We start from the raw sequence: 27380 nt of genomic DNA on the forward strand, positions 1-27380 counted from the left end.
GGGGTAATTCTCTGCTGAAAACATGTCTTTTTTTTCTAATTTATAAAAGTTGGAATTCTAAACTCAGTGTGTAACAACCATAGGGTAACAACCCTCTCCTCCCCCTTGCTCTGGGACCTGTTTTTCCTCTGTCTCGCCACTAGATGTCCTCGCGGCTCTGACCGCAGCCCCTCGCGCTCACCTGGCCGCCCAGCCTCCTTCAGGTGGGAGCTGCAGGTCCTGGAACCTTCTCTCCACTTCCCTCTCTGCGGTTCACCGGAGCGTCCTCACACGGCACTGACAGCGGGAGAAGTCACTTCAGCCTGACACCCAGCAACACACGGACCTGTAGCTGCCAGCAGAAACACTTCCAGACTCCAGTCGCTTCCTGAAGTGCGTTTTCACGGAAATGGTTCACCTGAAGTTTCCCTTCGGACGGTGAAAGTTTAGAGTTGGAGACAGCAGGGAGACGCTTCCAATGGAGAGAGGGTGAATCAATCCTTCTGGACCATACAAGTACATCAAGGTAGGAACAGTTTTTTACTTTGTTGCTGTTTAAATAAAAAGTAGAGTCATTCGTAGCACTTATGTATTTTCCTTCCTTCTTATAAAGCATCCCAAACTATGCGTGACGTGGTAAATATATAAGAAATAGAGTTTAATGCTTGAAAAATAAGTAAAAAAATCGCATTGAATTAACACCAGGCTCGACTGAATCAACTTTGAGGATGTTTTTTTAAGTGAAGCTGTTGCATCATGTTGTCCAGTGAGTTGTTTTGCAAACAACAAAAATAAACCCTAACCCTTGTAAAACATTTAAGAAGAGGCTTTTAAATAAAGAAAATAGCCCCAACATGTGAAAACAAAAGTTCTACAGTGTAATCAAAGTGAGGCACAAATGGATGGCAAGAGATCCAGGTTTTGTATAGGCATGCATGAAAAACTAGGTGTGGGAGATTTGCTTAACTTGGCCTTAAGGGATCCTCAGTGAGAGGTAATTTAAGACCTGTATGCTTCTCTCAGCTTATGACAATGCACACTATTGTGTTATTTCCCTTCACTGACCCAGCAGCAAATGACTGTTTGACTGCAGCATGGAGCTCTGACGCTTTAATGTGTGACAGCAGTCAATGACAGTCTGTGCTCTTCCATTGATCCACTGCTTGTTGATTAACCTGACAGAGATAACATGTCCAAGTCTGTCATTAGGGGGTCTCCTCGTCTCTGTTTGTCCACCTCCTCCCCTGCACTTTGGACCAAGAGCTCCATATCCAAACTTTTCTAAAAACTCTGCAGCACTTCAAGCAAACAATGGTTGATTAACTTTGTTTTTTCTATCTCCATGGCTTCACTTTAACCTCTTGTACCCTCTGCTAGGTGAGGCTGAGACTTAGCCATTTGTTTAGAAAGGGTGTGTCTCGTACCGGTGCTCCTTCTCCGCCAGCCTGCCATGCCAGGGCTTGTACCCATGGAGATTACAGGTGTGTTATGTAAGCATTGGAGGTACAGCAGAGCCCGGGAGATACCTGAGAGTCAGAGAAAAGTTTGAGGTAGAGAAGGGGATGAAAGATGAGGGAGGGAAAAGGAAAAGGAAGTCACCAGAAAGTGCTTTCTTTAAACGGTACATAGTGCCAAGTAGGCTTCTGTACTGTGTTCACCCAGTGGCAGCTCAGTGGTTGAAAGGGCAGAGTTTTTATTTTGTCGGTGACCAGTGTCCAGCTGTGTTTGCCTTCGCTGCGGGCTGGTCAGCGCTGCTTAACACTTTCTCTTTTTTCACCCCTGACTGACAGATCAGGGGTCTGAAGCTCCACACAGGCTGCAGTCCAGACTCAGACCCCTGGCAACCCCTGGAAGCAAAACAAACAAAACACTAAATAGCTCTGCCACTGTCTCTTATAGCGCCAGAGAGAAGTTATATTGCTTTATTGTTCTGTACAAACTGAGCACATTTTACTTTACATTCCTACAAGATTGTATTATATATATATATATACATATTTACTAAAAGCAACAGTAAAATGTGTTTGTAAATCTGTATTAATTACCAGGGAGGTGTACTTCTTATGCATTGTAGAAATCCACAGTTTATCAGCAGCAGCTCAAATATTGGCACTGAATTGATTTGTCGATCTATTGATTACTTCAAAGGAAATGAATCAGCAGTTGTTTTCATATGTGAATTTGTATAGATAAATGCAAAAAAACACACAAATCTCAGTTTTTGGACTAAATGACACATAGAACACACATGGGGGAATTATAACGGACACTCTTTCAATATTTTATGACATCAACAAAGTCATTAATCAATAAAGATATTATCAGATTGATTATTTAATGATTGTTAGTTGTAATCCTAAATTGATACATTTTGGAAAAATAACCAAAACTCTCAGGAAACTGTGTCTTAAGGTTTATTTTATACTTTGATGCACACATTTTCTCTGCAATCTGTGTATTAGTCACTAACCTCTATAAGGAAATACACAGTAAACGATTATCTTGGCCAGTGCACACAGCCCCATGTTATAATCTTATCTCGAAATGACTTTCATGCGCCAGCAATTACCCTTTTTTCTTTCATGGCTCAGTCTCCCAGGCCACTGTACTGCAAGAGGGATGTGTGGCAGGGAGGGAAGGGGGGTGTGAAAGGGAGACGGGAGAACGAGGGAGGAAGAGGAGGTAAAGCAGGGGGGTGAAAGCAGATTTGGAGTGAAGAGTTCCTCAGTCGGCAATTATCAATCTCTCAGGAATGCATCTGCTGCTCTTACCAGACAAGCTGCTGCATGGCTACAGCGGCCCTGCAGAGCGGCAACTTGCGTTAACACACACACACATGAACTCACACACACAGTGTCCATAACCTCAGTGAGTTCAGTTACATAGAGTTTTTGGTTTATTTTCTGTCATTATTGTCTTACTGCGTTGTTTATCTGCGTTATTTATTTGTATCACTGTCATTACCAACATGGTCTTTTTATGAAACTGTATCCGTTCTGCAGCAAACGAAGGGACCATATAATGTCAGTAAGGGCTTGTGTTCCTGTCCAAGTCCTTCACCACCAATACGTGTTTATGCTGATACGCTGGTATGGAACCAAACTGTAGGAAACTTGAGGCTACGCTTAAACCCCGCAGTTATAATGACATTTTCATGAGGTATTAGGGCTCATTAGTTCTGATTCTTGTAATCCTCTCTATTTCCCTTTTAAGATGGGAATTGTCCCATGTTGCATGATCACTCCCCCAATGCTCTTCAAAATGTCCAAACTCCTTTAAGATAGTGAGTTGAGTATTTCCAGTTTGTTTCCCATCCATCACAGTGTATTTCAGTGTGCAGAGCTGTAGCCCAGACACGGTTGCTCAAGTCTGCTCTTCTTTGTGTAATGATGCCTACAGAGCATAGCCAACGCCCTCATTGATGCCTGCAGGTGCCGCACACTAACACTAGTTTATACACTGCCCAACACTTACAATTGAGTTTCAAAGCCATTTTAATTCTTGTTTGAAAACTATTATTTTCCAAACTGGCTGTTACTGTTGAGTCTTTACTTGTTATTTTCAGCAGGAAATCTGGAACAGATCCAAAACATCCTTCAAAAGGAGAATCTGAACCTTGGTTATCTGTTATTTCCACCTTTGGGAGACTAACCACATTCAGCCCGACCTTAACCTCACTCTCTGACTGCTGGATCATACCATGTGAAACCCTGCAGCTCGAGTGTAGATGTGAATGGCCTCCTGGTTAAACTGAGCGGGTCCTAATTCAAACAAAGGTGGCTGCCTGTATCACCGCCACTCCCTCTTGGCTTGGCTTATCCCCATGAGGCATTGAAGTCTGCTCCGTCAGTTTCCCTGTGTGACTCACTGCAGACAAGAGTTACAGTTCCTGGAGACCCTGCCCCGCCACTGCCCATGAAATTCTCATTGTTCATATTTGCTAGAGTCACTGTGTTTTCTTTTTTTGCAGTCTGACTTAAATCTGTATCTTAATATTATTCTTTACCACATGGCTGTCACATTGAACAACGCAGTGGGTGTCAGAAAAATGTTCACAATCATAGTCAATAGGTCTGTCTTTGCACAAAAAAGTCTTAGTTGACTACAAATCATATGAAAAGAACATGTAAAAGCACCACTTTAAATCTTGTGTTTACCAAAGATGTTCTCTATATTTTTGGAGAAAGTCATCCTGCATTTAAAAAAAAGTCTAAACCACTAATGAAGTCCTGTTTGACTAAGACCAAAGGAACCATTAGTCAACTAACTTTATATGTGCACAACAAATCTAAACAACGTACTTTTGAGACATGGATCTGTCGAGGGTGTGTTCATGCTTAAGTCACCTAAAGTAGATTTTAAACATCTTACAAGAACTGGCTTTCCCTCATTCTTTTTCAACAAGTGTTTGTCAAAGGAAGGAACAGTAGAGCCATGTGATCTTTGGCATATCTATGGATTTGAGACTGGATCTGCACAGTAATCCTTGCCACTGTTCTTTGCTTCAGGCAAGACAGGTGTCACTGCTTTGCTTCGCTTTAAGTATATTGACCCTCCTGTGTATACATTTAAAGATGACCCACTCAGGAATTCGTGTCCTCGAGCTCTTCTCCAAGACAAGTACAGAATCAATACCTCCAGATTTCGCAGTCTATTTCATGATGACTGCGTATCAACTATTATCAGCTCCAGTCTACTAAATGCTGATGTGTACACACTGCTGTCAATGTCAGATAATCAGTCAGTGCTGCAGGTATTGACACACTGCGTTGAGGTTTGCTGTGTTTGAGCGGTATCTCCTGTCCAATGTGAAGCCTGGTGTCTTTTGTAAAGAATAAGTAAACAGCATGTTGGAACACATGCCTGTTCCGGCAGGACTGAGGCTGGGCTGGGAAACCATAACCGCAGGTTTAGTGTGTGAGAGAGAAGAGAGACCGAGAGACATGGAGAGAAAGAGAGCACATACAACCTTTTTGTTTGTCAATCAGCTTAAGGCATATGACTTGATCATGATCTCTTCAGTAATATGATACACTCTTACGTGGTGCAGTGTGGTTATTGATGTTGGAGGTTTTTACCATGCTTTTGCTACAAATCCTCGAATAACAAATCCTTTTTTCTGCGTTTAGTTTGCGTATCAGCTTTTATGAATTGGGGTTTGTGGCTAGATAACTGCTTGGACAATGAAGCAACTCGGTAATACGGATGTCAGCGTTTGAGCATTACCGTGAAGAAAGATTTTGAATCTAACAGAGAGGATTGTGACTGGTACCTTTTACCTAGATAAACCCAAGGGATTTTCCTTTAGTAAAATAGTATTAGTTAAAAAAAAAAGTTACAAAATGTAAAAGACGTCATCAAACAAACAGTGATGATTTGGAAGTACAGCGTATACGTCACCTCATTACATTTGTTTGTTAGGCTGAAATTGCAGGTTTTTATGTGTAACCACAGCAATGGAGGCATGAGTCAGCTCCTTGTGACCGGACTGCGCAGACAGTCTGCTGGGTGGTCCTTCTCCGCCATGTCCCAGAGTTCTTAGCACTTCTCTGGTCCCTCTGTGATTGAAGTAATACGAGGAGTTATTGCACTCGGAGCAGCCTGTAGGCTATAAATGAATGAAGCGGCCCCTCTCCTCCCCAGAAACGCGTCTGATTATTGGCAACTGTAGCCAATACAGATGCACAGATCTTAGTCATGCCCAAATGACTGTAATTTGGAGCAGGAGAAACACGGGGCTTAGTGCAGGGAGAGGCCTGGTACTTTGCTTCGGAGAAGATGGATGCTTTCTTGTTATTGGCCTTTCTCTAGAACTTACTCCTCCTCGCTGCTCCGAACACACTGTAGACTCTATCAGATGTGCAGCAGTGGATAACAAGTTCAGTTGGGCAACATTAAGATAACGAATGACTTAAAAAACACCCACATATGTATAGAGTTTAGAGAAGCATTCTAGTGCTTCAAGTCCCCATGTTAAGCCTCCCATATGAGGCTGCCTACCTCTTCCTCTAGAAAAAGTAGAACCAGATATAACTTTACTTTGCCAATTTTCAATTTTTCTAGATTGATTTATGATTTGTTTGGCGACAATTTGTCAGAGAAAAAAAGTCCATCCCAGTTTCTTAAGGTAATGTCATGTTTTCCAGAATTTTTACATAAAAGTTTTCTTAAACGATTAACTGATTATCCAATCAGTTGCGGATTAGTTTTCTGTCAGCGTCTAATCAATAGTCAAATCATCTTTGTAACTCTTAACTCTTCCTCTAACACAAAATCTCAAATTGTAGTTTGTCTAATAATTCGGATTACTGATCCAATTCCAAATACCTTTCAGCTTTTTATATATTACTATTTGGCAAATGTTAGCATGCTAACGTCCAAAATTACACATTATAACAGGACAGTAAAAAATTAGAGTACATTGTCTGTATCTTTGAGACGTGGAGTTTAACACTACTGCTTAACTATCTACTGCTTAAATATCTTATGTATCAGATCAAAGTTAAATATCTATACAGCATCTTTGATAATAGGGAGAGTGGGGTAAGTAGTGCCAATTTTTACTTAAAGTGCCTTTAAAGCAAGGGGATTACAGTAATAACTCCAACTAAAATATGTACATATAGTTTAGGATGTTGTGCATCCCTGGGAACAATCACTTCAGATCTTAAATAAACTGTTTGAGAAATATAGCTTTAGAAAAAAAAGTGGTTTTGTGGCACAACTTGCCCCCGGTGCGGGGTAAGTTGTGCCATTAGAGACAATACACTGGGGTAAATTGTGCCATTGATAATTGAAGTAAAACAGATCATTTTAATCTCACAAACAATAATGCTATATAAAAGCAAGACAAATTCAATACAAAATTATTTATTTAATGTTTATTTAAAGTTGTAACAACATCAAAGGCCACTTTTCTATAACAAGGCCTATGAACACCTAACATCCTACTTGTCCAATGCTGCAGGGAAATATGAACTTCTGTTCCCTTCTGGCTGTACCACCAAGTTTTGTGGTGTGGCCAATTTGCTTAAACAAGGCCTAGCGCCACATGAACACATACTCAGAACAAAATTAAAATTCCAAAATGAGCACCTAATCATCTGCAAATCATCTGCATCTGAATCTCTTCACAGATTCGGCCTACTACTGAACATCCCACTTGTCAATGCTGCAGGGGAATGTGAACTTATACTCCCTTCTGGCTGTACCACCAAGTTTTTGTGGTGTGGGTAGTTTCTTGAGCACATCACCTCTAGGGATGACTCCTTCATCATTCTCTCTAAATGTGAAGATGGGGTTTCCATCAACAGACCTCTTACAACTTTGCTTCAGAAGCTTTGCACTGATCTCGTAACCTTCAACATTCTCCACCAATCCAACATAGTTATAGGATTTGGATTTTTTACCTGCAAACTTCACAATGACAAAGTCACCAGCAGACAGATCCTTGTCACCATCATCATCATCACTCTGGACATCTGAACTCTCATAATGAGTGGCATCGCTAAGTGGAATCGGAAAGTCACTCTCTTCTGAGCTACTGGAGAGCACTTTCTTTTTGGGCTTGGTTGGTTTTGACCCTTTCAGAGCCCCCTTCTTATTTCCACTCCTTTTCTTCTTTTCAGCCCGTTCCTTTTCTCTGCTTTGTGTCTTCTCCAGGCCATCTTCTGCCTCATCATTGGTGGTGGAGCTTTCTTCTGAGCTACTGTACACAGCTGTTTTTTTCTTGGTTTTGGTTTGATTTGCAGCTTTCAGAGCCCTTTTCTTCTCTCTTTCATTCTTTTTCTTTTCCTGTTCAGCCTTTTTATCTTCTTTTTCTTTGTGAGCCTTCTCCAACTCCATCTTCTCAGGTGTGTCGGTCACGATTCTTGTTTTCACTTTCTTTCAATTTTTTTTTCTTTATGTGGCTTTTGGCAAGGGAAGAAGACGTATGGTCTTCCCCTGTTGCACCTCTTTCACTGCTCTTTCCAACTCCTCAAGAGGAGTTGAAACCCTGTCTGTCTTCCTTTTGTATTTGCGTGGCTGATGGATTTTGGTCTAAAATTAAGAATGTCACATAGTTTTAGTGATCAAATGTAAGAATACAATGTACAATAACAATAAAATACAATAAAGTAATATATAGTAAATAATCATAAGTTTGGGTAAGTTGTGCCACCCCAGGCCCTTTGGCACAAATTACCCCAAGCCCACCATTTTGAAAAAAATGCATCCCCCAGCTGTTTTGAGCTAGCATCATGCTAACTGTATAGACTCATGGTGTAGCTTACTAAAGCACTAAAACATGTGTGAACTGTTTTCAAAGTTCTCTAAATTGTTCAAACACAGCAATCAAAAAACCTTGATCATAGAAATTTTACTTTGGAGGGCAACATTTTTTTTTTTGAACTTAAATGTGCTTACCTCTCAAGCCATGTGTCTCTCTTCTTTGCAGGATGATTGAAATAGATGCCTCTTCAAAAATATGTGGTCACATGACCAACTTCTTCTATGGTTTTCTAGATAACAGGGGTGGCACTACTTGCCCCTTGGCACAAATTACCCCACTCTCCCTACCTGCTAAACATTAGCATATTAGCATTGGAATGTATTGTAAAATGCTAGCATGCTGACATTAGCATTTAGCATCACTTTGCCTTAGTCCAGCCTTAAAGAACAGCTCATAAGGCTTTAGATTCTTTTCCATTATGAGCACACAGTAAGGACCAATATGGAAACGTTACTCAGTTGCCAGTTTATCAGGTAGCAACAGCTTACCAAACTAAAGGAGTACAACACAACAGTCCTGCAATCAAAATTGCCTTCATAAAGAAAGATTTGACTGATAAAAAGTTTAATTTATTACCAATGTTGAGTATGTAAGACACTTTTAAAAATAATGCATCCAAACCAGAGCCCCTTAACCCCTCATCACGTCTAACCCCTCGGCATTACAGCGGTCTTTGATGATGAGAAGCAGTTTGGAAAAGTCAAATTTGTAAACCTCAGAGAACATGACATAGGTTTCTGTGGTTTAGCTTCATGTCTTGTTAGGAGCATTTAAGTACATCAAGTAAAAGATGTTTGGTTGTGTTTCTCAGCTCAGAAAGTTTCATGAACTTTCTTGACATCAAATCAAACAGGGATTCACGATTCTCTCACTCTGAGTCCTCTCCTACTTTCCTCCAGCCTTTGTGTGCTTATTTACAAGCTGTGACTCCTGTCATCTTAAGAGCTTGCTCCTGCTTTTAGTCTGTGATTTTAGAGATAAGTATCCAATAAAGCAAGCAGCTGGAAGAAGCCCAGAGTAAGCTGCCTCCAAGTAGAATAGTTCAGCGAGGTGAAGGGGTGGAGGAGGCGATGAGCTCATGCTACGCAGAAAAATAGATTATGGAACACAATGAAACATAACAAGTAACATGGGCACTGCTTGCTAAAAACAACTCGATGCACATTGGTGAATGTTTATTTTTCTATTCGCTGGCTCTTCCTAGTTTGCTGTTGTGCCTGTGTGTAAAAGTGCAGGAGCCTCACGGGTGCGGCTTTGTGAATTATGACTCCATGTTATGGAATGAAGGGAGCGGTGCCAGAGCTTTCTTTGCAGATCTGTGAAGTTTGGTTTAGAGACAGTGGAGGGGTGGCGCGTGTGGAGGGGGGGGGGGGGGGGTCTGTATAGGCTCAGTATATGAGTTGAATGAGAAGTGCCCACGGACACAAACAGATGGATACATACTCAAACAAACATACAACTTCAAAACTATGGAAGCTGTATTTATTTATGACTGGATTAATCAGATTTAGACAATGACGAGCATTTTCCAAAGCATATTTTAACTTGATTTTAAAAAATTACTTTTCTTCAAGATGAAAAGACTTGACCTGAAACCTGTTTGGCAGAGGTGCTCTATCATCCATCATTTTGAACATAGGTACTGTTGTTTAGAGGAAGCACCAACATACTGCTACATCATTTGCGGGAATGCTTGTGTATAATCAACTTTTTTGATATGCAATCATACCTGGCAGACAGTAATAATCAGATACCGTAATTGTTGTAAAAGCACTGAATTTGTTGCTTCTTGAGTTAAAATATGTTTCTTTGCAGCAGCTAAATCAAAAATATCAGTTGTTTTGATTTTCTTGAACAGAACAACAAGGTTGGTTTTCATAACCTGCTATCAACTGATCTGGTAACTTTGAGAAATAACTCAAGATTTAGTTTCATTTTTAGTTTTGCCACACACGTTACAAATCAATCAAGACATCCAGTGTGATACTTTTTTATTATTTTCTCCCCCTGTGCAAGAAAACGTAGGGTTTTGATGATTATGATGATAATGACCTTTCTCCCTTTTTCTCTTTTTTCAGGGCTTAGCTCCAGTGTGAGGAGGTATGTCAAACCGTGACTCGCTGGGGTTCGGGGAACTCCTTCCCCAGGATGTGGTTGATATTTTTGCCCAAGAGAAGCACAGCAAAAGGGGTCGGAAGAAGCGCAGTCACTCCCTGGGCCGAGCTCTGGTCTGGCTGAAGGGTAAGAAGAATAAGGATCCCGGTTTTAAGGGGCATAGCTTGGGTCTGGGTCCTGCACTTGACTTGGCTTTGGACGGGCACCCTACTGCTGGGCATCAGGGTGGACACAAGGGAGGATATAAGTCAGGAAGACAGGCTCATCATCAAGGTAACAATCATGGTAAGAGCCACTTCCAATATGTAATGATGTTGCCATTAATTACATATTGATAGATTACTGTCCTCCACTTATTTTATTTTCACAAGATTGGAATTGTTTAGATATGGTTGGCGCCACGGGCATCCTTGAATGCATCACAATAGAGTCTCTGGCACCTTGACACATACACAAACAAAAAACAAAACAAGCTACAATTATTAAACTGTGTTGAATTCCCTCTCTCACAGCTGATTAACATTTTGCACTGACATGAGATAAACCAATAGGTGCCTGCAAGGAAGGAAATGTCCTAAAAAACGTTTGCCAATCTTATCTAAAGAATACTTGCTTGTAACAACACATTATTACTTAGTAATTTGTTGCTATTTGGCTAACGGGGAGCTCTTAATAACACATTTCTATATAGAGCAGTTTGGCCAGTTGAATATGCTGCCCCTTGGCTCCCAGGCATGTGTGTTGATCCACTTGCCTTCTGACCTGCAGCTCGCTTTGTCTGTCCTGTTCTGTGATACCATCACTTAACTTACCTGGTCTTCAGGTTATGTGAAGGGTTAAGTGTTGCACTCTGGTGGCCCCACCGGATATACTTGGAGGTGGACGGTTTATTTAGTTTGAACTTTTTTGCCGCCACACACGTTCACCTACACAGTGAACAACCCAAGTAAAACCCGACAAACACACAAAGCGAACACAAACAAAAAGCTATTATTCACACGCTCCCATGGATATTGCAGCAACACACTTTTCACAGAGCTTTGGGTTCTTGTTGGAGCTTGCACATTTGCACTCGTATGTCAGCATAATAAACTAAACCAGTCCTGTTTTCTCTTCTCTGAAAACAGTCTCCACCCCCACCCCGCGCCCCCACCTGTAAGTACTTTCTTTAGTTTTACACACATTAGTCAAACCTTGATGCTGTCAGACGTGACACAACAACATCATCCAGCAACACCATGTCCTACTGAGTAGAATTATCAAAAAACAGAAAAAGGGCACACAGTGTTCAGGTTGTTTTTGTGCAGTCTTTGCTAATTGCTTTACAGACCGAGGAGGCCCTGCCTGATTTTTTTTTTGTTGCCTCTTCTCCATCCTTGTAGTTATGCTGGAAAGATGAATATGTATAAACACGTTTTTAGTCACAGCTGTGGTTGTGGTGAATGCATAGACAACAGCGTCAGCATTGACTGAAGCATGAGTATGTAGACTGCATTTCGCAATCTTTGGACTTAATTGTGCTACTTTTGGTTAGTTAAACAAGCAGAGTGAGGCTCAGAGTTCTGTCGGAGAAAGTAAACTGAAGACAGATAAGGTATTTCTCCTCTGCCAAGGTCAGCTTAGAGGCTACCTCCCTCAACAGGTAGAGGCTATACAATTATTCTCCTTCACTTTGCCACATATTCCCTTTATAAGAATTACTGAAACAAGTAGATTTCTGAAGCTTTTAATCATTGTTGTGAGTGCAGCTGCAATGAATATTCTTTAAATCTATTGACTTAAGGTAAAAGCCTTAAGGTTGCAGAAATACATCAATACAAAGCCGAAAACATCAACTGTTTAACTTGAACTTAGGTGTCAGGTATTAACATATGTTGCTGTTGGGCCCTCATCAATCAATGTGTCTTGCGTGGCATGCAGATCATTGGTGCTGCCTTCAAACCCCTCACCAGACCGTTCCTCCGGTTAAAGAAGGAACTCAGCGACTCCCAAAATGCATCCAGAGGAGGTTTATTGCAGGAGCAGGACACGCTGCAAATGCAACACACTTGCCAAGAAAATTGAATGCCTCCAGCTGAGCCCCTGATGATGATCTGTATTGATGCCAGTGGGGCCTCCTGCCCACTAAATGCCTGGTATGGCAGGCCCAGTGCCAGTTAATTAAAATCCATGCCAGGACCGTTTACAGTGAGCAAGGAAGGTTCTGTTTCTCCTGACCCGTCCTCTCCCTCTGTTGCTCCTCGTTCAGAGGCACTGGTACCATGGGTCACATGGAGGTGTGCAAATGAGACTAGTATGATCGGCTTTGTATCAAACTCATATCAAACGAGCAAGCTTTTCTATTTCATTAACAAATGAAACAAGCCATGTTATGTTAATTTAGAAATTATTTAATTTAGAAAATACAGTATCTGCAGATTCATCGAAATGAACAAACTTTCCTAAATGTTTTTTTAACACATCAATACAAAGCAAGGGATGCTGACGTTTATCAACCTCATTTATTTTTTACCAGAATGCAACTTACTCAGATATTTTCCATCTCTCAATGCTTACGTGTAACCCAAACTACTGTGGAAGTTAATGTTGAAGTCGCATTTACACATCTCTCTTTTAACTAAAGGTAATTTAACTGTTTAATGGATCGATCTCTCAAAATGGGAATCTTTTGGGATAGTATGTTTTTGGGAAGTTGACCAACTTTAATTAGTTATGATATGAGAAATCCCTGACAAAGTAAGCTGCTGTTAACACATCGGACAACTTAACCTCTCATTGTGTTTGCTTTAGCTTCCCTGAGGGTGAGCATCCAAAACTTGTATGGGGTTACTTTACCTTTGCTCTTGTGGGAATCATTCTTGTAAACATGGAGTTTGACCTAAAGAGGGAAATGCGCATTAGCAGGTTTTGGAGCGATAAACTCCGGCCTCTGGGACCTTTCAGTGTGGTAAACCCATTAGCTGTGCATTGTCTTCTCTGATTACCTGGACAAGGTTTCATCCTGAGCCAAAGCTCTGAGATGATCTGTCCTCGCAAGATCATTTGCTTCCATTTGTCGGCTTACCTTTGTGACATTGATTCATGTCCCCGTTGGCTTTCAGTTTCTCGATCCTGTGTCAAAGTAAACGACCGGCTTCTCTGAGGCAACTCTGGCCGGTCAACTCCTGTCTTTGCTTTAGAGTTGGTTTGAAGAGGAATGCCACTGGTTTGGGTAAATGGAAATAAGGTGATGGAAAGACTGATGAGGTCATACAGTCCTGCCACGGTACATGCAGAAGGTCACCTGTTTACTCCGAACACTCCTTTAGAGATTCCTCACATTCCTGAGGTTTATTTTAGGAGGTTAGAACAAGGAGTGCTTAGTGTTTGTGGTTGGTGACAGATCATATGAGCCAGTTCATTCGTCTTTGTTTGTTCATTATTTTGTTACAGACACTAACTTAAGAACATTAAGCCTTACATGTATCTGTTGCTTTACTTTATTTTCTGACTGTTTCTAATGCATTGTAAAGCCATGATAGTTAAAACGGTGCAGCATAGGTACACATCAGTAGAGCTAGAGTTTTCAGCTTTGGCATGGCAGGAAGTAGAAGAAGTAAAAGACTGACGGAAAAATGGCTTTACATTGTCCATTTAGGGAAGTAAGTGCAAACAAGGAAGTAACAGGGAAGTGCCATTTGTGGGAATATTGTTCTTAATCCTGCTCCAACTGGATTACCATCGGCTCCCGCAAACATGTTAAAAAATGTGGTCAATATCATATACTGATATTTGTGTTTTAAAGACAAGTGAATCGGAAACAAATCCCCACAAAATGATGTAAATGTTGACACAACAGTAACTGTAGAAAGCACAACTAGCTGAAATAATGTAATGCTTTCAAGAGTGGAACCTTTTAATATTGTTTACAACACTAGATGCATGTCATTGTAGTTATTGAAGCTGTGTTATGATGATGACACAATAACAGGAAGGGCTGGAGAGCAGGTTGAGGGAAGCTGGCGTGTGACCGAGAAAACAGCAAGTAGGGAGGTGTATGCCTTTGAGACATATTATTTGGACTTTATATGAAAAGCACTAGTTATCCTGCCATGAGCTTTGTTAAATAAAAACGTCACACTAGAGCGAGGATAAGAGTTAACTTATGTTGTACTTTAAGTTCCCTTTGTATATAAAATATCTGAGACTAAGCTGACACAACAAGGGCATCCATCTGCTCAGGTGTTACGTGAGAATGTAGCCAATGCTGACGTTGTGGGAATTTCTCTACATGAGGACTTGACTATCTGTATAGTAAACAGCTGCAGTAATGCTTGTTTTCAATCACAGGGTTCTTTGGGGATTTAAGGGGATTTTATTGCAATAGGTGAAAAGTCACCACACCCAAATGTCAGAGGAGATCATATTTAGGTCACTCAAATGGTAAGAGAAGTTTACAAAGTGGCAGTTTGCCCTCTGGTCACAACTCAATAATGCGCTCCAGTTTCATTTCATCAAGTTGCTTTTATTCTTTGTCAATCCTGTGTTTGGTGTCAGTATTACCAAAGGAAACGGCACTGCCAAAAGCATCAGTTATTATTTATGAAGGCATAACATTGTTTCATTGTCAAGATGTGCAGATATGTTACTATGGCTCTGCACCGACTGCTAGGCTATTGTAACGAAAGAAAACATTGTTAGCCAACCAACTGTATCAAGTTGACAGAGAGACTGACAAATATGCGCTTGGAAACTTTTGTGAGTCATCAGTCATAGCTTTTGTAGTCAAATGAGGCAGTGTTCAAGCAATGGGGCACATGTGAAGGGTAGAAATTCATTGTTGGGGCAGATAACTTTGGTGGTGTAACAGTGTTGGTCATACATGTTTTCCTTTTCAAGAACACACTGTTCTCACTGGAGATATTCGCTGACTGGAGCTGTGATAAGCTTGCTCATATGTAAAAGAGGGACTCTCACGGTTTATATCAGCACAACCTGCCCTTTAGCCATGCATGCAGCTCTGTAATGCTGTATGTATTTTCAATGTTTTTTATACATTAAAAACTGCTGCAAAGTTAGCATTCTCACATGCCTTGTCTGATATCAACTTACTAAGCCAGCTAGTGTTTACCATTGTCACCAGAGGAGGAAAATCAGGGGTTGCCCAAAGTCACTAGGATTTATCCTCTGGGGAATATAAATGTGAGTTTCCATATTTCGTAGCATTTTGTTCAATAGATGTTGAGATATTAATGTCTGGACCAAAGTGGTGGATCAAGCAATAGGCTAACACCGCTAGCATGGCTCAAAAATAGCTGATATAGTTTGAAAATAGTTTGTTGCTTGTGATACACTAAAGTAGCTAATACATTTTTTCTTTAATCGTTACTAACTAACACTTATCAATTACCTCAATATGTGACCTTAAATACACCCAGTAATTTGTGTCTCAGAGTTGTTCTACTAATAAACCTGTTTTATTCTCTGGTATCAACGCAACGCTATGCCTACATTAAACAGGCACAAGCAGGCCTGAATATTTTACATTCTCCTGCACTGTTTTTAATGGGATTTTTATGTGTTGCTTATGGCCTTTTGAGCGAAACTTTAGCACTATGAAGCTAGCACTGGTTATTTGTTCACCTTTGACCTTTTAAATGGCAATATAATGGGAGAAATCTGTTGGATTCCAAGGAGGATGACTGTAGTAAAACAAAGTGGCCACCTGCTAAATATTTGCCATCAAATGCATCTGTGTGCACCCTGGGTTTATTATTGGAGGTACACCTGATGCATGCTGGTCTGCTGGCTAACAGATTGTGTAGTCTGATGGTGAAATAGAGTGTAACCCTGCGTGCCTGAGGATGCAGGTGTATCTGTTACATGGATTGTTGTCGTTCCTTGTCACACCATGCTTCGGCCTTCCTTTCTTTCAACTGAGGTGTTGATATTTAATTCATTGAAAACCAAGAGCGTGAAAATAGTCAGTAGTGCACACACTTTGATCAGGATGTGTCCGGTCGGTGTAGCAAGACTGTTGCTTTTAGAGGAAGAGTGAGCCTCCAGCCCTTCCCTACTGTCATCACAGTGCGTTCAGTTGGGTTGGTGCTGATTAGGGAGGCTTAAGCACCTGGCAGACAGCACCCTCAGAGCCGGAGAGAACGTCTCTGCAACATGGCTGTCTGCCTCACGGGGCGAAACAAGAGCGAGGGGCAAGTTAGGACAGGGACGTAAGGTGTGTGTGGGATATTTGCATATATTTGATTCCCATGAAGCCGGAGTCCCATCACGTCAGCGTCTGTGTTAATGTGTGGTGCTAAATCTAAAGCTAGGGTTTCCAACTGTTGCTCTTTATATTTTGACTACATTCTGAAGCGGTGCAACGTGTCTTTCCTTCTACTCCCCCTTCTTTCTTTCATTATGGCCGTTTAGCACATGGCGCTACCGGAGATCATCACAAAAAGTGATATGTTGTCCATTGCTTTTGTAGTGAATTGAAATATCTAACAGCAAGCTGTAGCCACTGAGGACAGTGACCACACACAGTGTGTTTTTTCTGGGAATTTAAGTAACCCGGGGCTGGATTTTAAAACAAGGCTGATATCAGAATCTGTAACTCGAATAAAGTTACATTTGACCTAAGGATTCAGTATATTCAGCGTAAACGTAATCAAGAACTTTACCTAATAAATACACTTTGAAAGAGACTAAGACTTGTCCTGATCTTTTTACAACAGGCTGTTGGCCATAGATAAACTGTTGATCGTAGGCTAGGCGCTAAAAAGGTTTAGTAAATGTTAAATGTTGTAATTTTGAAGCCTTGCTTTTTTAAATAAACAGAAAAAAGGGTTAATAAACCCTTACTATTCATGGTCTTACTTTCTCAATCTCTATCAATTCAAAGATCAGTGCTCATTATTTTTGAAATTGCTATTCATAGCTAAATTGTACAATATATTACCATGGTTGCGTATCATAAACACACTTCATTGCTGTCTGTGTTGCTGGTTGTAATTTGTTAGTAAGTGACGCAACATGTCTCCTGAAGCCCTTCTGTCTCTGTTTACTCCCAAAACAGTACATCTTTTTACATTTGCCAAAAGATCTTTGCTCTAATTTGATCCCACCATTAGTTACATTTCAGAAATGTAATGATAATTCATTACGATTCCCAAAAAGAGCATTTCTTCAACACGTTTTTTTTCACGAGGGGCTGAAACAGATAACTTAGATCTGATCACGCTGTATCAAATCCATAGGATTAATCTGTTTATCCAAATCCACGCTGTAAACATCAGTTTGCTGTTCTTAAATAATCACAACCAGCCCGTCAATATCGCCGGCTTCAGTGACAGATGGTATCTTTAATATGTCAGTGATGAATTTGTACACAATAACAATGTGACCCCAGAATCAGTGATAACATGACCCCTCGTTAACGTGTGGCCGGCCCCACCCGTCACTCCAGCGGAGTGTGTGCTGTCATGGTAACCAGATAAGTGTTGTCCCACACTGACTTCACCCCACACATGCATATCAACTTTCTGTTTACATCCAGAGGTTGAAGCCTCCACTCAAGCGGTGAAATGGTGATCTTTTTTTTCCACTCGTTGCTATGGGCTGCTTACACACATATGGTTCATTTCTTTTATTTTATTTTGTAAACTGCTTTTGTCTTGAGTCACTAGGTAGCATCACGACCATGGGAATGTTTTCCATTTGTTCAGATGGTATACATTCCTCGTCATGTCTGCTCCGCACACCAGGAAGTGACAAAACCCCCTTAGCCGCAGTTTGAAGTGCTCTAAACAGAACACAAAAAGAAAAAAGCTGAAGAAATAGTCAACACAAGTTTGCCCTAAAAACCGGTTAAAAAGGTGTTAAATGCTCAGATCTTTAAATCCATCTTTATACAGCAACTCTAGATTAACTGAGTTATTTAGGTATTTCATTATCAAATCTGAGGCAATGCTGCAGTGAACAATAGGGAACTGCAGCCCTCTTTCCAAACATGTTTTTAATCTTGTTTAAAGGAATAGAATCTTTTAATTCGCTTACTCCCCCTTGTGGCAAAAAACAATACAATTATATGTCCCATAATAAATTGTGAGGAAGTATACACATTTGGGGTGTTAACGTAGTACTTCAGTGAAAATGTTGTATAATCTAACAAAGGAGTGTTGTGTTGTTTATTTCCAAAGCTGGGGCTCAAGTGACGCTCTATACCTCCAAAATCCCTGACAACAGCTTTCCCTTCCCTTCAATGTTTACATGTATGATCTTATTTTGATCTGCGCCCTGACTGACCAATCCGGGGCGAGCGTGCCCACGGATGGGGGGCAACAGTGGGATGCTGGGCAGCGAGTGGGGGAGACCTAATAGAGAGAGCTGGCAGGAATTAGGCTGCTGAGGATTAGTCTGAGCTCTGATTGTCTATTGGCTGTAGAGACCTTCAACGCTCTGCATGGACCTAAAAGGAAAACAACAACTTGATCAAAAACAAGAAAGACTCACATCCTGCCGTGATCAGGAGTGATTTTACCAGGATGTTTTTCAAACTGACGGATTTGATCTAGATCATATTTTTCTTCCTCTTTCTTTAACCCAACGTTGGCCTAGTTTCAGCGTACTTTTGGGGCACTTTACTTGCGACTATGGTACTGCTTCTGACTAATAACTCTAGTACTAATTACTACTGCTTACCAACTCTCTTCAGGAGGAAAGGTGAGTCCGAACACCACACTTGTTGGAAATGACCAGATAACATTAGATTTGTTTATGACTTTAGCCAATTGCTTCGTCCTGATTGGGTCATACTTGAAAAGCAGTTTCAACAGACTGGCTGGATCCAATTGCTCCCATAGACGCAGTAAAGTAATATAATTGTGGTAGTTTACTATATCTGTGGACCATAAAAACTACTGTCAGTTTGTTATCTCTTTTTATCTGATATGCTGTGATTTCTAGTCTCACTCTTGCAACTAAGACTTGCTTTAAAATAGAATAAGGTAACTAGAATTTTGCATATTTATAGATAATTGCTTATTGGGAGCAACTCTAATGCTGTTACCAAACAGACAGTGGTAAAACGATCAGTGAGCACATGGCTAGATAATTGCAGCATGGTCTTACACGACAGAGCGGACAGTAGAGTACAGTGGGTGGCAAAGTGTGGAGCAGCTGAGACCATTACATAAAAGTGTCTTAGCAGGTTGTTAGTCGAATGATCCCAGACTGAGTCCTGGGAGCGTGCGAGCACCACATAAATCCTAGAGTTCAAAGGCAATCCTGTTGGTCAGCAAATCTTAAGCTACTGTAACGTCAAGTTTTTATTTTTATCTTGGTTTCTCTCAAGTGTCTGACTTTGAAGTCCTTTTATAATGCAAACATGACCGTGATCTACACAGAATTCTTCACAAGCCACAATAGTGCTCATGGTACATACATGCTGAATTTCAGGTGTCTTATAATTGGTTAACAAAAGGTTGAACTGGTACATTTAGCATGAACAAGATTTGACTGTAATTTATTTAGTTTAATTTACATTATGTAATTTAGTGATATTTTGGCTCCAAGAAGATTTGCAATACTGAGCATATTACCTGACGGTGGATTTTTGTAACGTGAAAATCGTCGTAGACAACATACCAAAGACAAGGATTATTAAACAAATAAACAGTTCTTAACATACTTTATACATATTACCATTTTCTTGCAATAAAGTCACCAATATAAAACACAATATAACACTCTACAGTGGACACCTGCACTTTAGGAATAACAGCTAATAACATTCGTTTTAGAGCAATATCCCTAAAATGATGTAACCATTGTTTTATCAATTAAGGCTCAGGTACTGTATTACAGTCTTCTCGAGAGCAGTTAAACCTGCGAATATGATTTTCCTACCTGTGCCGGATATATTTTTAATATGATAATCCTTTCCTAAAGGTCACTGTACTGCGCTGGAGTTTAATCCTGCGTGAGGATGAGGAAGTTCAGCCTTATTAATCGCACATTCTCGTGTAATTAACCGTAAAACAATCTACTGTACTTAAATGTTTCTGGCAGACACCTGAAGGACCTCACCCTGGCCATATGGCCCCCTTTATCTACTATAACAGTAACACACAGCTTTTAGTTGATCCAGGCTGATCCCCTCTCTCCTCTCTCTCTCTTCAAGCTGTCCAAAAGCGAGATGACAATGACAAGACCCCGGCCCCCCCGCTGTTACAGGAGAATGTGTTCATCGAGGCCAGCAGGCCTGAGTACTTGGAGAACCTCCACACTGAGGCCCTGGAGGGACTGAAAATGATGCAGCAGGAAGGTACAAAGCGCTCTAGTGACTTAGTCATACACATGTGCAGTCAATTAGAGGTGTGCCAACTGTTTGCATATTGCTCAAGACGAGAGGGTGTGCACCACAGGATATAAACACTGCTTAGAATATTTTAATTGCTAATATAATATTTCTCTCTTGTGCAGAAACCAATAATGGAATGGAGTTCCAGGACAACATGAGCACAGTTGTAAGTGACACATCTTACCTAGAATTGCCTTTTTTTTACTCACAATTACCCAAAACACAAAGTTCCATGTACAGATTTTTTTAACAAAAGAATGTCTCTCCTTTTTGCCAGTCGAACATGACGGTCCAAACGGACGGGGAAGGGTTTATGACAGACAGCACTATTGCTGACTCATCTTCTGTCGTCTCTGTGCAATCATCTGTGTCCACGAGGTCCTCCCGCTCTGGTCTCACCAGGCAAGGTAACTTAACCACAACCGTAAAATGCTATTACTACCTACTTGAAAGTACATATTTTATACAACATATGTGATGCACACATATACATTCACAGATAAAACATGTAATTGGTGAGATGTGCAGGTTGTTTCATCATGATGTTTTTCTAATGTTTCTCTCTTGCCTCTGTCGGCCCAGGGTCAACATTCAGGCCCTTGAATCATGGGAAAAAGTCAGAAAAGACCAAGACGAGGAGAAAACACAGGAAGACTGTCGGGGGAATCCCACAGCATGTTCAGAGAGAACTGGGTATGCAGCTAATCATAACTTACAAAATGCATGCATCTATACATTTATTTTTCAATTGTATGTGTTGCATTTAAAATGATATCAAAAGGTGGTTATGTTACTGCAGGTTTATACATTTATATTGTTTAGACGGCCACTTTTTCAGAGAGCTGAGCTATTATTCTGAGGTGGTTAATTGACCGACCTCACCTCTTTCTGTCCTTTTTAACCAACACCTTCTTTCTTTTTCCTAGTTTGTGTTCCATACACATATTATCTTCAAAACATAAGATGAGAAGAGTTATGCTCCTCACAAATAGTCTGTGTTTTAATTTAAAAATGGGGGAGAAAACTTTGGCTGGACGCAAACAAAGTGAATTTTCTCAGATGTATTTCTTCTTTAGCTTTGAAATTGTATTCATGTATACAGCCAATTGAATAAGCCTGTGTTACGGTCTTCTATCTAGAACAAATTGATGATAGATTGTTTATTTGTGCGTTCATTTCCTAAATAATAACTATGAACTTGTCTTCTCTCATCAGGTCTGGACAGAGTGGGTTGGTCACTGACTCAGAGGTTAGATGAGGAGCATCTTTATAATGGTGAATCTGACGACAGCCCGACAGCCTATAGGCCTCAGTCACAAACCAGAGCTGGTGCCAGCCTTCAGGACATGAGCCTCATCCATCCCCTCCACAAACACCATCTCGAGCAGCTCGGTGCCCCCAATGCTGGTCATAGGGATGACCTGGCCCTGCTGAATCACCTGGGCCCCGAGCTGTCAGATGGGCAGAGGCCTCACTCCATGGCCGTTCCCGGTATGACCACTTCTAACAGCCTCCAGCCGGAGCTGCCCAGCCCCGTCATGTCCATGTCCCCCCAGGCACCCTACATGTCCAAAATCATTCCAAATGCTGTGTTGCCACCCTCCATCGATGTGGTGGAAATCAGCCGTGGACGGAGTCGCAACAGCGTGCGCACCGTCAGCAAGAGCAGCCTGGTGATGCCCAGCCCGGCCTCCTCCAGGGCTTCCTCCAGAGCCTCTTCCTCCAGAACCTCTTCCTCCAGAGCCTCCAACATCACCTCTGCCTCCCGCAACTACCCTCACAATATGTCCGACAGCTCTTGTTGGAGCAACTCTGAGTCCTCAGACACCTTGGTATCGGACTCCTCCACCATCTCCAGCAGCAGCACCCCTAGACAGAATAGGTCCCAGGATGGAGATGCTAAAGAGGACAAAATCAGTGTTCACTCATCCATCAGCGGGGCTTCAAAATGCAACTCCAATGGCAAGCTCATTGTTAAAGGAGACGAGGTTAAGAAGGAGGCGCCGTTTTCACGTAGCCTCTCCGTCATGAAGCCCAAGAGGGCTCCTCCTCCTCCGAGCCGCACCTTTTCCCTCCACAATAAGATGAAGCGGCGGTCCAGGGATCTGGCAGAAGTTAGGGTCAACTCAAGGGAATCCTCTCTAAATAACACCTCAGCTTCAGGTGAGGAAGATGAACAAAATAAATTGGGATCTTCGCCCTCCAGCCCTGGATATACCGCTGACACCAGTTCACTGGAGGACTCTACAGGCTCTGTGTCATTTAGCCCCATCAGATCCCAGGTGCAGGCCCGAAAATCAGAGGAAGCCGAAAGAGCGAAAGACTCTTCAGAAGAGAAGAAGGATCCGGAGAATAAGCTTAGCAGAATAGTCTCTCCATCCAGTGGCTACTCCAGCCAAGAAGGCACATCCACACAGGTTTCCAAAGAGTCCCACAGCCCATCTCCGAGGCACAAGAGAGGCATCTTCGCAAAGTTTCAACGGTTATTTCCTGGGTCTGGTTCAACGCCACCTCCTCTCCGTGAGGAACTCAAACCTGTTACCACAGTTGAAACTGTCGGCCCTTCTGTAAGGGCCTTGAGGGAACTCTTCAACATCCCTCCGCCACCTAAAATCCACGCACCTCCACCGCCTCCTCCAGAGGTGTGGGCTCACAGCAAGCGTTCATTTGAGCTGCTGCTGGGACCCCCGGTGCCTGATAACCTTTACGCCATCATAAAGAGAAATCCAAAGGACAGGAGACCCCAGAGGCAGTCTCCTTCTGCAAAGAATCTGAATGTAACAGTGGAGTCCATTAGCGGAGCCCTCCGTGTTCTGGAAACAAAGAAAGGTCAAGAAAGTGGGATTTTGAGTGCAGAGGTTCACAAAGAGACCCTCGACAGACTGGCTGAGCAGAACGTTGATTTGAAAGGAAATGGGAAAGTGACAGAAAAAGAGGAGAAAGTGAGAGCAAGTGACATAGTAAACAGCATGTTAGTGAAGGCCGTAGAGAAGCGTGAAGGAAGGCTATCCATGGTGAGAGAAGAAGAGGTCAAACCAGCATCCACACAAGACCCAGATGTAAAGACTCACATGGATACGTTAACCACCATTTCATTAACACGCATTACTCCATCTCCCTCTCCTCCTCCAGCGCACCACCCTCCCCAACCGCCAACCCCATCAGTCGTTGTGTCCCCCGAGGCCTCCTGGCCCCCACCGCCTCCACCAATGGCAAAAGTGGGCCTCAATGGGCCTGATGATGTTGACTTCCCTCTTCCGCCTCCCCCCATGTTCGGTGAGGTGGGGTTCGTGTTACCTGTTCAGTTGCCACAGGAGAACTCCTCTTCTGGTGGTGGCTCCACGTGTACAACTACGTCCGTTATATCAGTGGTGATCACAGACCAGGGACCTCCACCCCTGAATATCCCACCTCCCCCACCATACACAGCTCCCCCTCCACCAGTTAATGTAGTGTCCCCTCCTACAATCAAAAAGGTCTCTTCTCCACTGCTACCTAAACAAGTCACTCCACCACCACCTAAAGTAACTTCCCCTCCGCCCAAATCTAAGGATATTCCTCCTCCGCCACCACCCAAAGAAACTTCCCCTCCAACACCAACTAAGCATGTTTCTCCTCCGCCACCACCTAAAGAGGTTTCTTCTCCACCACCACCTAAAGAGGTTTCTTCTCCACCACCACCACCACCACCTAAAGAGGTTTCTTCTCCACCACCACCTAAAGAAACTTCCCCTCCGACACAACCTAAGCAGGTTGTTCCTCCACCACCACCTAAAGAAGTCTCTCCACCACCACCTAAGAAGGTTTCTCCTCCACCATCACCTAAAAAGACATCCCCTCCAACACCGCCTAAACAAATGTCTCCTCAACCATCGCCTAAGGGTATTTCTCCTCCATCACCACCTAAAGAAACTTCCCCTCCGTCACCACCTAAGGAGGTCTCTTCTACACCACATAAAGAAATGACTCCTCCGCCCCTTATTAAGGTTACTCCTTTGGAACCAAAGGAGACCCCCCCTGCTCACGTCAATGAGGTCTCCAGCACACTGGTGACGGTGGTATCTCCTCCACCAGTTATCGAGGTCTCCGCTCCACCAGGTCCTGAAGACATATCCTGTCTGTCCACTGAAGAAGTGTCTCCTCCATCTGCTCAAGAGAAGGCCTGTCAATCTTCTGAGGAGGCCACACCTGTTAAGAGCTTTACTCCACCACTAAGTATTCCTCCTCCACCTTCCCTACCATCACAGCCAAATCCACCAGCGAAAGAACTTGATCTGTCCGGAGAGAGCTCCGTGGTTTCATCTCACAGTACTCTCACTCCCCCTCAGAGTATTCCCCCTCCACCTCCTATACAGCTTCTCCTCCACTCTCAGGTTTTACCCCTGAACACCCATGGTCCAGCGACCCAGGAGCCCTCCCCTTCCCCAGAAGTCTCTATCCCACCAGAAAAGGCTGAAGAACCTGCTCCTTCTCCACCTGTAAACATTCCTTTAGCTCCACCTTTACCTTTGCAGGGCCTTGCCAGCATTAAGGAGCAGCCTAGTCCTGTAAGCACAGAGAACCAAACCCCGGAGCGGACCTCTGCCCCCGCTGCACAGGAGGGACCCTCCCTCATTGTCAGCCCCTCCCTTCTGGAGATGGTCAAGCTGCGGTCAGTCAGCAGCAGCAGCCCTGAGCCTCCTAAAGCTCAGGAGCCAACAGCGGTGGAGGTTACCATGAGGAAGCAGCAGCCCAGCAACCCTGCCCCCCCCTCATCTGCCAGTGGTGAGGCTCCTCAGAAGCCCATCAGAAGGTCTCTGATAATCCTCTCACCACCAACCACATATTCACCACCAACCACATCTTCACCACCCGCCTCCCCCCCTGCCACAGACACTGAACAACTAGCTCTGCCAGAGACCCATTCTGTTTTGGTACTGCCTGCCTCCCCAACCCCAGCAAAAAGGTCTCCACCTGCCATGACGGCCTCTCCTTCCATGAACCTGCAGGAGGCCATCCGCCTGAGGACAGCGGCCAGATCAAAAACCGGCCCCGCATCCCGCCTCAGTTTGAACTCCCCAACGTCGCCAAAAGACCCCCAAAAGTCCCCCTGCAGCACAGCAAGCTTTATCTTCTCCAAGAGCAACAAGAGGGTGGTGATCGAGACCAAGCCGGCACCGGAGGACATGGCCACCGTACAGAAGGTGGCAGGCGAAGCGAAGTGGGTCAAGAAGGAAGTTAAGGTGCCACCACCTGTTGCAAGGAAACCAAAAACGAAGGGGAAAGAGATCGAGGACAGTGAAGGGACAGAGCAAACTGCAGGACAGGAAGCACTGCAAGACGGTGTCAAGGGTAAGAGAGATTATTCAATTTAAATAAAAAAAATATTGGAGTTAGACTGGAATTGATAAACAAGTCTCAAAGTCTATACAGTCTCTGAAACGCTTTAGTTCTGAACAGCAATCTAATGATAGATGCTAACGTCAGCATGCTAAAATGCTATAAACCATGCTTCCCACATTCATATCATTTCGACCTTAATACTCTCCAAATGTATTCCAGGTCAGCGATCATCTTAATAAATTCAACTAATTCAAGAACATAGTTTGTTTTTACCTGGTTTCACTTTTGTAATAAATGCCTCGATACGTAACAGCTAAAAGCAGCTCATATGGGTTTATGATAATGTTTAAATCCGTTTTTTATTTTATGATGTAACTTTTCTGATTTCATTAAACTGACTATTTTTCTTATCCAACCTCAGATGCTACGGAGAAAACGAATGGGACAGCAGGTACTGTTGAAGGAGGAGAGACGCCATCCACATGATTGTAAAGACTGAAGGAGACCTGGGAAGGACTTAACAATAACACTGAATCTGCTGCAAGGTCTTTGTGTGAGAAGCAAGACACTGGATTTGGATGGATGAGATGCTTATCTCAAGGATTGCATTTGTAAAAGTTCTGGATTTTAAAGGAAATTCTCCGACTTTAAAGTTAATGGTGTGGGTCTTCATTTTCTCAAGTTTGCATTTTACCAAAAATGAATACAGCATATTTTCTTTTGCCAGAGGTGCTTCTGAGCTTTCCGTTGCACGAGATGGGAATATACCGCCCTCTAGTGTCACACATCGACGTATGTCCTGCTGAATCAGTTTTAGATGTAACAATGGGACTTTTGGGCGCTCATCTGTAAATATAGCATTGATGGATCTGTTCTACAGAGTTCTGTTCTATATTTTCTCCAAAACGGTTTCCACAGCAATGTTTTTTAAAAAGTATTAATTATATTAAGTTATTTGTTTCCTGTTTTCACATTCAGAGGAGTCTCCACAGACAGAATGTGTGTTAAATCTGTGTATCATTTAAAATCAAGTTTGTTTGTATCGCCTAATCATGTCCAAATATGTGTTTTCCAAAATCCCACATGTCCTTTTTTATGATTAAAAGCTCTTTGGGTGACAATGAGAAGTCACAGAACCAATGAGCAGACCTGCAAAGCAATATCTTTTCTGCTGCTTTTAGTTACTGATAATGGAGGCTTTGCCCTTTATCAGTTGATGCTCAAACAGTGGGATATTTCTGTATTGAACTATAATATATTTCAAACTGGTTTCAGACACTGTATTGTAATAAATCATTTATAATGGAAAGAATAAAGATTTATGGACTGATGAGCATCTTTTTTTTTCTG

The 27380-nt window shown here is 42.4% G+C and overlaps 1 protein-coding gene across 3 annotated transcripts; it reads left to right on the forward strand.

The window, feature by feature from the left end:
- Nucleotides 1-157: 157 nt before the first annotated feature.
- Nucleotides 158-27361, forward strand: LOC104963676 (uncharacterized protein KIAA1522 homolog). Of its 3 annotated transcripts, none has more exons than XM_010792293.1 (8): nucleotides 158-505; nucleotides 10330-10651; nucleotides 20529-20672; nucleotides 20831-20874; nucleotides 20986-21115; nucleotides 21291-21401; nucleotides 21924-26039; nucleotides 26452-27361. In XM_010792293.1, exons 2-8 carry the CDS (start codon nucleotides 10354-10356, stop codon nucleotides 26514-26516), a joined length of 4908 nt encoding a protein of 1635 aa, XP_010790595.1. In that variant the 5' UTR covers nucleotides 158-505; nucleotides 10330-10353; the 3' UTR covers nucleotides 26517-27361. The 3 variants fall into 3 exon arrangements, with proteins under 3 accessions (XP_010790595.1, XP_010790596.1, XP_010790597.1); XM_010792294.1 differs by having other exon boundaries at nucleotides 10330-10639; XM_010792295.1 differs by having other exon boundaries at nucleotides 159-505; nucleotides 10330-10492.
- Nucleotides 27362-27380: the final 19 nt, after the last annotated feature.

Source organism: Notothenia coriiceps, unplaced genomic scaffold (assembly GCF_000735185.1).
Source record: "Notothenia coriiceps isolate Sejong01 unplaced genomic scaffold, NC01 NC01_scaffold00036398, whole genome shotgun sequence".
Taxonomy (NCBI): Eukaryota; Metazoa; Chordata; class Actinopteri; order Perciformes; family Nototheniidae; genus Notothenia; species Notothenia coriiceps.

Excerpts from the sequence above, each read along its gene's own strand:
- LOC104963676 (XM_010792293.1), top strand. The coding sequence starts at position 10,354 with ATGTCAAACCGTGACTCGCTGGGGTTCGGGGAACTCCTTCCCCAGGAT. Across the intron at positions 20,673-20,830 it reads GAAAATGATGCAGCAGGAAG|AAACCAATAATGGAATGGAG; the intron begins GTACAAAGCGCT and ends TCTCTTGTGCAG. Across the intron at positions 26,040-26,451 it reads ACTGCAAGACGGTGTCAAGG|ATGCTACGGAGAAAACGAAT; the intron begins GTAAGAGAGATT and ends ATCCAACCTCAG.